Source organism: Anser cygnoides, chromosome 2, assembly GCF_040182565.1.
Source record: "Anser cygnoides isolate HZ-2024a breed goose chromosome 2, Taihu_goose_T2T_genome, whole genome shotgun sequence".
NCBI classification, from domain to species: domain Eukaryota; kingdom Metazoa; phylum Chordata; class Aves; order Anseriformes; family Anatidae; genus Anser; species Anser cygnoides.
This window is the reverse complement of record NC_089874.1, coordinates 140,422,929-140,431,774: the sequence shown is the minus strand read 5'-3', so window position 1 is coordinate 140,431,774 and position 8,846 is coordinate 140,422,929. Positions and strand designations below refer to the sequence as shown.

Genomic DNA, 8,846 nt, shown 5'->3' with positions numbered 1-8,846 from the left:
CCCCTGCGGCGCGGGGCGGGCTGCGGCTGTGGGCAGGGGAGGGGAGGGTAAAAAGGTGGGGGGGCAGTAGGTGGCGGGTTGCTGAGGAGAGGCAGGGGGGTAGCGGCAGCCATGGCTTGTCTGGTGAAGAAAATAATCAGCACCGCCAAGGCTCCCGCTGCGCTGGGTCCCTACAGGTGTGCCCCGGCTGAGGGTAGCGGGCTTTGCCCGAGGGGAGGCTGTGGGGTGGTTGCGGGGAGGTTGGGAGGCTGTGGGGCGGTTTATGGGGAGGTTATGGGGAGGCTGGGAGGCTGTGGGGGGATTATGAGGAGGTTATGGGGTGGCTGGACCTGCCCCCGGGGGTGCTGGGGCCGGCGGGGTCCCGGGACCCCCGAGGGGAGCGGGGTTCCGAAATGGCAGCGGGGAGCCTCAGCCCGCCCGCGGGGTCCCTAAAATGTCCGCCCGGGAGGCACCGGGGGGAAACCGTGCAGAAATCGGCGAGAAGGGGAGAGAAGGGGTCAGTCCCCGCCGGAAACAGTCCGATTTGGGCAGAGCAGGGGGCAGCGAGCCCGGGAGGGTGGCTGCTGAGGGTGGCACACCTCCCTCCCTGACAGGGGCACGGCAGGCGGCTGGAAGCGCTCCTCAAGCCAGAAGATACTGGTGGAAAACGGGCTGCTCTTCGGCTTTTGTCATGCCTAAGTTCTTCATTGCAACGGTTCTGGACTTAATTTAAAAAAAAAAAAGAATCCCAAAAAAGGCTTGTCTTTGTTATTTAGATGTGAAAAATTGTTCCTGGAGACTTACGTCTAAGGTACTGAGGGGTTTTTACCAGTGTTTTCCAAGGGTTCCTATTTATGCATTCAGGGCATGTTATGCTTTCTTTTCCCATTTAAACACAGGCTCCTCGGGTTTTAAAACTGCTTGTAGCATCCTCATGCCTTCAAAAACAATATCTGTCTCCGTTCCTGTGAAAATGAAAGTTCTGAACTTCAAGCTGGATGTTCTCGATAGGAATTGTAAACTTAGAAAAGTACCATGTGTAGAGGCAGAGAGAGTCCCATGACCTAAAGGTTAACTTCTGCAAACAACGAGCTGTTGGTGGACTGCAGCCAGGGGCTCGGCATCACTTATACAGAGCACCTGGGACAGGGAAAGCAACAATTCTTCAGCTGCACACACACCAACTGGCTTAGCCTTTAATGTAGCCCTTGATTTCTGCTGTGGATTAACTGCACTCCTGTGTTTTGTGCTTGTTGGTAGTTCTTAACGAAATACTGCTTCTTATTATGCAGCCTGTTACTGGTATGACAGGCTACCATCAATAAGTTTATCACTAACTTAGTTAATCGAGTTCCAGTAAACTTTTCAAAGTCCAGTGAGCAAAAAATTGCACAAGAAAAAACTGCTGTGTCTCTGCTCTGAGCGTGGTAACAGAGGAAGGAGGGCTTAACGTGGAGGGAAGGTTTGGGGTGTATGGGCTGTGTTCCTGTCTCTGCTGCAGCCCTTCAGGGTGCTTCTTCTACCATATCTTATACCTCCTTTACCTCATCCAACTTCCAGTAATTTTATTGATATATTTATACACTTTAAAAGATGCAGCGGAGATGATATTCTTATATTAATCAACAACCCTATGAGTAAAGAAAACCTGACTTTTTCCAGTTTTTCTCATTAAAAAGCATGTTTGTTGATGCCATCCCTCTGAGGGGCGTTCTCCTAAGGTCATAATGGCCATCTAGGAATGAATGCACGTAGGTGTACCGAAGCCGGAATGACTTGAGGCACATGCCTAAGTCTCTGCTGAATCATAAAGAGTAGCTATGATTGATCCTAGGTATAGGATACATCTGCACTTAACATTTGATTGTAGTTTGTGCGCTTGGAGTTTCTGTGAGCTTTTCTCATGCCTTTGATTGCAGTGGAAATGTACTTTTAAGTTGGAGAATTGTTACTGGTGTCAGTGAATAGGGGATTCCACGGCTAAGCGTACAAGGGAAAAGAAAGTCGAGGAGCAGAGGACTCAGTAAGGTTGCTGCTGATCTGGCAGTGGTATTGGAAGGCTTCGGCTTGCTTTTTCTTTTTCCCCCCCCAATTATTCATGATTTGGGATTGTCCAAAGGTCAGTTAGGATGAACGTTTTGTGGTGTCATTTGCTTTATAATAAGCAGTATAAGACAATCTTTTTTTTTTTTTTTTCAGAGAGCTAATGTCTCCTTGTTGTGTGGTTCTCCACACAGGAAACAGAAACACGAGCTTGTGGTCTGAGGGCCTGTTCCTCAAACAAAGCATGATATGCTAAGAAAGAAAACAGTTAAAGAAGAATCTGTGTTGTGCTCATATACACTATCTAGACTGCGTCAGCTAGAAAAATATTTGTTTTGCCAGTTTCTCTTCTTTAAATGGTATAATTTTGTCTCATCCCAGTTTAGATGGTTGCTGATGTCAGAGAGAATAATCACCGTGTAAGATATTTTGCTCCATCAGATAAATCACTGGCTTTTTTTCCCTTAGTGGAATTGTAGGAGAATGTGGAAGGGAAGGTGGGAGTGATGGCATTGTTCAGATTGCCTAACCATAATCATTTTACTGAGTCCCTAAACCAGGTTAGGCCCACGTAAAGTCAATGGATTGAGCAATTAAGAGAGGTAGTAAAAGCATTCTCTGAAAGAGTGGCTTTCTTTCTCCACTGACATGAAAGAGAAGCTAAGCTGCTAATTTAGGTAGTTCAGGGAGGTGCCTATCTCCAGTTTGTGTAACTTCAGAGGCTTGTTCAGCTGTTAGAACAATAAATTTTCTTGTGGAATGGGAAGAGATAAGAAAAATGGCGTTGACACACCGTAAACGTTTTGAGAAGACCCTTTCTTTAATTTCTTTACAAAATATTTTTAGCTGTCAGCTGAAGGGATGCAAACTATGTCTCTTGCATAATAGATAGTTTAAGTCCTTGTTTTAATCTCTTAATTTTGTGGTAATTAAAGATGTTAATAATTGCTAACTCGACTTCATACCTGATGTTTACATAGAAATGGTTAGCAAATAGCTCGAATTCTGCAGTCTTCTGAGCTAAGCCAACAGGTCACTTGGGTTATTTGGTGTGGGGAGAGGGTTTGCTCTCGGGATGGAGATCCTTTGCCTCCCCCCGTCTATCTGCAGTGCAGAATATGTGCAGCTGAGTTTAATGTTGTGCTGCTGCACTCATCCCTTCCTGAGAAACAGGGTTTCTTACCTCAAAGACAGCTATGCTGTCTTCCACAGGTGGTTCAATCCCAGCTGAACTAAACACGCACAGGTTGAACGTATGACTGCGTGTACAAACTTGTGCGCGCATAACCCAGCTCATAAGCGCTGTGACACCGAGGGGCATGGTTTAATGATGGGACTTGGTAAGTCAGACTTGATGGTGTTGAAGATCTTTTCCAACCTAGGTGGTTCTATGTTAACCTATCTTTCCGAGATATTACAGATGACTGAAGAAAATGTGAAATGTGCTTACAAGGGAGTGTTTTTGAATAGTTAAATGCTTTTGGTGGGGAAACTATCAACATAAAATGTCTCTTCTGTTTTCAGCCAAGCGGTGCTTGTAGACCGGACCATGTACATTGCAGGACAGATTGGTATAGAGCCTTCCAGTGGGCAGCTTGTCTCTGGAGGTGCAAAGGAAGAAGCTAAGCAGGTAAGATGTGTCCTGGCAATAAACTTTTAATGGAGTTGGCTTGTGCTTTTTGAAATGTAGACTGATGAGAAATTGAAGAGTCCTAGAGAGCACATTTTACCTCACCTTGGAGGATGTGCAAGTAAGAAGTAATTTCATCCCATCCCTGTCACTTTTCTATCCAAACAACCTTGGAGGTCAAGGGAAGAATCTGTATTTCAAGTAGGAAAGAATCAATGTTTTGAATGAAGGTTTGACCCCAGTGGCTTTGAGTAGGGGAAAGATTCGTTCCCCCAGCAGCAAAGAAGCTGTGTGAGTAGATAGGATGATATTGAGCTGCATCCTACATTTGCATGTAATGAATGGATGGGGGTTTATTAGACGTTCCCTTTCATTAATTTACTTTTTAAGCTATTTCTGTTTTTTTTTTTCTTACCCACTGATGACTGTTGAAGGTTTGCTGGGTGAACGACAACATGGATCTGTAGCTAGGTTACAACTCATGTTTACATACTTACCTAAATACAACCTTGCTGCTACTTAAATATTTTTATCTCAATTTTCATTAGGCTCTAAAGAACATGGGAGAAATCCTGAAAGCTGCAGGCTGTGACTATGGCAATGGTAGGTGCTGTTATGATGGTGGCAAACAAGTGATTATTTTTAAATTGATTTAAAAAAAAAAAATAGTGACATAAAATAAAGCTGTTTGCAAAATATAAAGTTGCTACTAATAGCTAGAGGGGAAAAAATATCAATGTGCAAGTCTTAATGTGATGAGTATCAATGGGACACTGCCTTTCCCCCAAAGTTTCTGACCATAATACTAACTTTTTTTAATTCTAACTGAAGAAGCTCAGGTGTAGATAGAGCTGCAACAGACTACAGGCATTTTAAACATCGTAGACTTTACTTCAGGTAAAAGCAGGTCTATGTCTATCGTGTTCATATTCTAGGCACTTTCATTACCTTTTCTTTTGAAGCAAGCTCTAATAGTGGAGCCAAACCAGGATTAATATTGGCTTAGGCAGTCATGGGTAAAAAATTCTAGCGTAGACTGTATCTTCAGACATTCTGTGGATTTTTTGGCAGCAGTTATTATATATAATTTTTTTGCCAACATTTGGCTTACAATAGCTTTCTTAAATCAACCTGCTTCATCAGTTTGGTGCCTTTTAGAATTGGGCTTATAATGAAAGTTAAAACGGATACTTTCAAAACAGATCAGGAATATCTAATTCCTTAAAGTTTTATGTACTAGTTATTAAGATTTTTTAAGTTGGTTCTGTAGGTGGTAGTTCTAATGGTCAATATCTGTTTGGAAAACTTTTCAAAATGTTTATAATATTTGAGATAAATTCATGGAATAAAAGCAAGAAACTCACAAAATAACTGTGGTTATGTAATTTCTAGTTGTGAAGACTACTGTTTTGATGGCAGACATGAAGGACTTCAATGATATTAATGATATTTACAAACAATGTAAGTAGACTTTTTTGTTTGTTTTACCAGTATGGCTTATAGAACTAATTACACTCACTGTGTTTTAATGACTCAGATGATTTAATTCCCCTTTCTTTGAGATTTCATTAGAAATACAACACTAAATTAAAGCAATTTACTTGCAAACACCTGAACAAGTACAGCCGAATTTCATATGGACTCGTGTCCTACCATCCCACTAACTTTTCATATAAATATCAACCCTACAGGTTGATCTTCTACTCCTTTTTGCCTTGACAGATGCTGTGTTGTCCTTAATATAATTCTGCTGTAGGCAGCCTTAAAATGCTTACTTTCAGGCTGTGTATTTTTATTTCTTTAAAATCTGTATCTTTTAATAATTTCTGTGCTATTGTTATGGGACAAAGCTCAATTAAGAGGATGAGCCACCCTTCTGCACTTTGGAATACGAGAATAATGCTTGGTTAACCAAAGCGAATGTAAACTGAAGTAGGTGATTCATGAGCCGTGTTGTGCAGAAGAATTTGGGAGGCTATGCACATTACTTCCTTATTTTTGTAGGTTTGGGTTTTAATTAGATAGTAACATCTGGTCTTGAATAAAGTCTTTTATTCATGAGCTATCAGTACAGTCTTCTGCATGTCAAGATGGAATTGTGTGTGTTTAAGTGGAGGAAAAACAGACCAGCTGGATACTCAGTTACTTGTTGGCAAACAGACCTCCTACCTGTTGTTCAGGAAAGCTGTTGTTGCTGTTCTTTGATGTGAGTTATTAACTTGCTTTGTTAGTGCAGGAGCATGGAAGTGCCATTTCTGAGCCTAGCGTTAACTCTCACTAGAAAAACTTGTATTTAATTATGCAAATTCAACTCTTGTATCTTGACTAATACCCTTTTTTTTTCCCTTATTATTTTAATATGCTTGAGCTCTGGACCTAATTGAGACTGGAGGAGTAGGTCAGGGCCTATTTTCTCTGCCTTCCTTTGATACGAGTAAGGTTTGCCCCCTGCTAACTTCATACAAATCTGGGATCCTTGCTCATGACTCCTGCCAGGGTCCTGTTTCTCCTTCTTGCTCTGTCTGTGAAAGAGCCCTCTCCCTCTCTCCAGTCTTTGCACTGGCTGATCACCATTCTGGTTCAGTATTTTTGTTTCAGCCAAGTTGGTGTCAAAGCCATGCAGTGTCAGCAGAGTGCGTGTTATCTCTGTCCACTAGATCACAATTGTAGCTACCTTCTTGATGATGAATGGTAGCTTGCTGAGATACTAGAACAGTCAGTGATTTAATAAAAAAAAAAAAAAAGGTGGGGGAGAAGAAAGCTGGGACAGAAGATTATTTGTCTTGTCTCATTGAGCCTGAAACCATTCCAGTGACTGCATTTTATACAGATGACTTAGAGCTGTGTGGTTTATCAAGCAAAGTTAAATGATTTGTGGATGGTTTTGTTTCAATTACAGTTTTCAAGTCCAATTTCCCAGCCAGAGCAGCCTATCAAGTTGCTGCTTTGCCTAAAGTAAGTGTCACACTAAGTACTTGCTTCTGAAACATTATGACAACTTTTCTTATTCTGTAATAGGTTCAATTGTGATTATTTTATTGAATAAAATAGTTTTTGCTTTTAAGTATACTGGTCTTATTCCCCCATACAAGAGTTCTGAAAATGAGATACCTTGCTGTGTAATGGAAGATGGCTACAACTGTAGAAATATGAGTTTCTGGTATGTAAGGAAGAGTAAAGTGAATTTTCAATGTTAACGTTACTAAATCAGTAATACCACTGTCAGAAATATAATCCCCTTCAAATGTCACTCTTTGTTCTTATCAGTCATGTTATATATCCAATTGCTTCGTAAAACAGATACTTTTAAATTCCTAATATGTTTCTTCATTGCTGTCTCACAGGGTGCCCGAGTTGAGATTGAAGCAATTGCCATTCAAGGACCCATCCAGGATGTTTCAGCCTCTCTATAAGTAAAGGCTGAGTATCCTACACCTAGGACAGGTGCTTTCTTCCGGATTGTGGCCTTGCAGTCTGTAAAATACAAGTTTACAGTGGCTTCTCTGTAGGTGAACCCTGAAACCCATGGAAGCACTGCTAAAATCCATTGAGCCTGATTGTAGAACAGGGGCCTTATGTTGTGATGGTGATGAGGTATTCAGATACTGAAGTACTCATTTTAGGTGAATGTATGATAGTTAACTGTGGGTGATCTGGACATGGAAAACTAATGACTTGTAACAGTAGGCTTTTAGTAATTATTTAAAATAAGAAAAAAAGTCAGAAATGAGAAAACAGTAGAACACTTGAATTGGTTAGCATACGTTTCACTTACGTGTTTTGGAGAATTTTGTTGTATTCATTTCTAAACTATCTTAAATGCTTTCTTTACAGAATAGATTAGTGTTGGAATTTGCTCACATTTTTTTCATAAAGAAGCGATTTCTTAGGAGGGTGAATATTCATTTCAGAAAGAAGAAAATTATGCTTCTCTGAAGTAATGTGCTCATAGTTGTAAATCACCTGCAAATGAATCTGTACCTGCAACCTTTTTTCATAGTCTTTCTCATGATAATTCAACTTTTACTATATTGTGGTGAGGAAAAAAAAAAAGACATTCCAATTGTATGAGGGAAAATATCCTGTTTAATGACAATAAATGATAATTATATCTTTAAAAATGTGCTTGTCTTTTCTAGGAACAAACTTTTTGTTTTCCTGGTTATGCTTTCATGCTCCATTACAAAGAAAGTCCTGATTTTGCTTCTTCAGTAAGAAATAATTCAAAAAAAGAGTAGGTTTATTATCTGTCACCTAATAGCTAAGAATGAAAAATAATTCTTCAAGCTTTCAGCTACCATGGCATTACAGTTCTTGGCATTTCTTTGCTATTAAGAACAACTTTAATTGAAGCAAAAAAAGAAGCTGCTTGGTGGGGTGTTTAAGCAATACTGAGAAGTCATGCTGGTGATAGTAAGCTACCCTATCCCTCTGCATTCATCTTATATCTAAATTAGTAGAAATGGATACCGTGTTTTTACAGAACTAGTTTGAAAAGTCAGCTACCTCATAGTAGAGTTGATTCCCTGTCTTCCCCCACAGCCATGTATCTAAACACAATATTGGTTTATTCAGGTAAATGAATATACATTCACTTTGCTATCTGAATTATCAAGCAGTAACCTTAGAAAAGTACCTGACTCTTCTGCATATAAACTTTCCACAAATAAAAGCTATTAGTCATGGTTCTGCTCTTTCTCTCTGCTTACTATCGTCTTTTATATTCTACATCTCTAACTCAAGAAGCAATCCCTCCTAAGAATAAACATGAACAGATGTATTCATGTTACTACCAGCTACTTCCTGATATGATTTTCTAAGAAACAGAGGGAAAATGTTGCTTCATTTTGTCAGTTAAGAATAATTAAGAATGTCATTGAATGGAGTTATATTATTTAAACAGATTCCCAATTTATATTTGTTTCTTTGTTACAGCTTTGCTCACATATAATTACTTTAACTTTTTTTGTAGCAGAACTGTTTTCCCCAGCAGACTGCAATAGTGTTGGAACATGAGCTAAGTTTAGTGTTAAGTAATAGCAAGAGTTATCCCTTATTACCTCTCACAACATTCTTTACTGTGATGCCTGCCTGCTTTACTTGTGCTATGCTGCTTCTCTGCCAATCTTAAACCTAACACTAGGTGGCAGTATGTATGTAGTTAGTTAATTGTTTCTCTTATTTTATTTTTCCT

General features: G+C 40.0%; 1 protein-coding gene across 1 annotated transcript; it reads left to right on the top strand.

The window, feature by feature from the left end:
- The first annotated feature begins 16 nt into the window (after positions 1-16).
- Positions 17-7,773, top strand: RIDA (reactive intermediate imine deaminase A homolog). Its single transcript, XM_048068750.2, has 6 exons — positions 17-176; positions 3,547-3,652; positions 4,201-4,255; positions 5,045-5,113; positions 6,552-6,607; positions 6,997-7,773. The coding sequence occupies exons 1-6, from the start codon at positions 112-114 to the stop codon at positions 7,063-7,065; spliced, it is 420 nt and encodes a 139-aa protein (XP_047924707.1). The 5' UTR covers positions 17-111; the 3' UTR covers positions 7,066-7,773.
- The last annotated feature ends 1,073 nt before the right edge of the window (positions 7,774-8,846 follow it).

Bases quoted from the DNA above. Each gene is read 5' to 3' on its own strand.
- RIDA (XM_048068750.2), top strand. From the start codon at position 112: ATGGCTTGTCTGGTGAAGAAAATAATCAGCACCGCCAAGGCTCCCGCT. The intron at 3,653-4,200 runs GTAAGATGTGTC...AATTTTCATTAG, and splicing joins CAAAGGAAGAAGCTAAGCAG to GCTCTAAAGAACATGGGAGA. The intron at 4,256-5,044 runs GTAGGTGCTGTT...TGTAATTTCTAG, and splicing joins AGGCTGTGACTATGGCAATG to TTGTGAAGACTACTGTTTTG.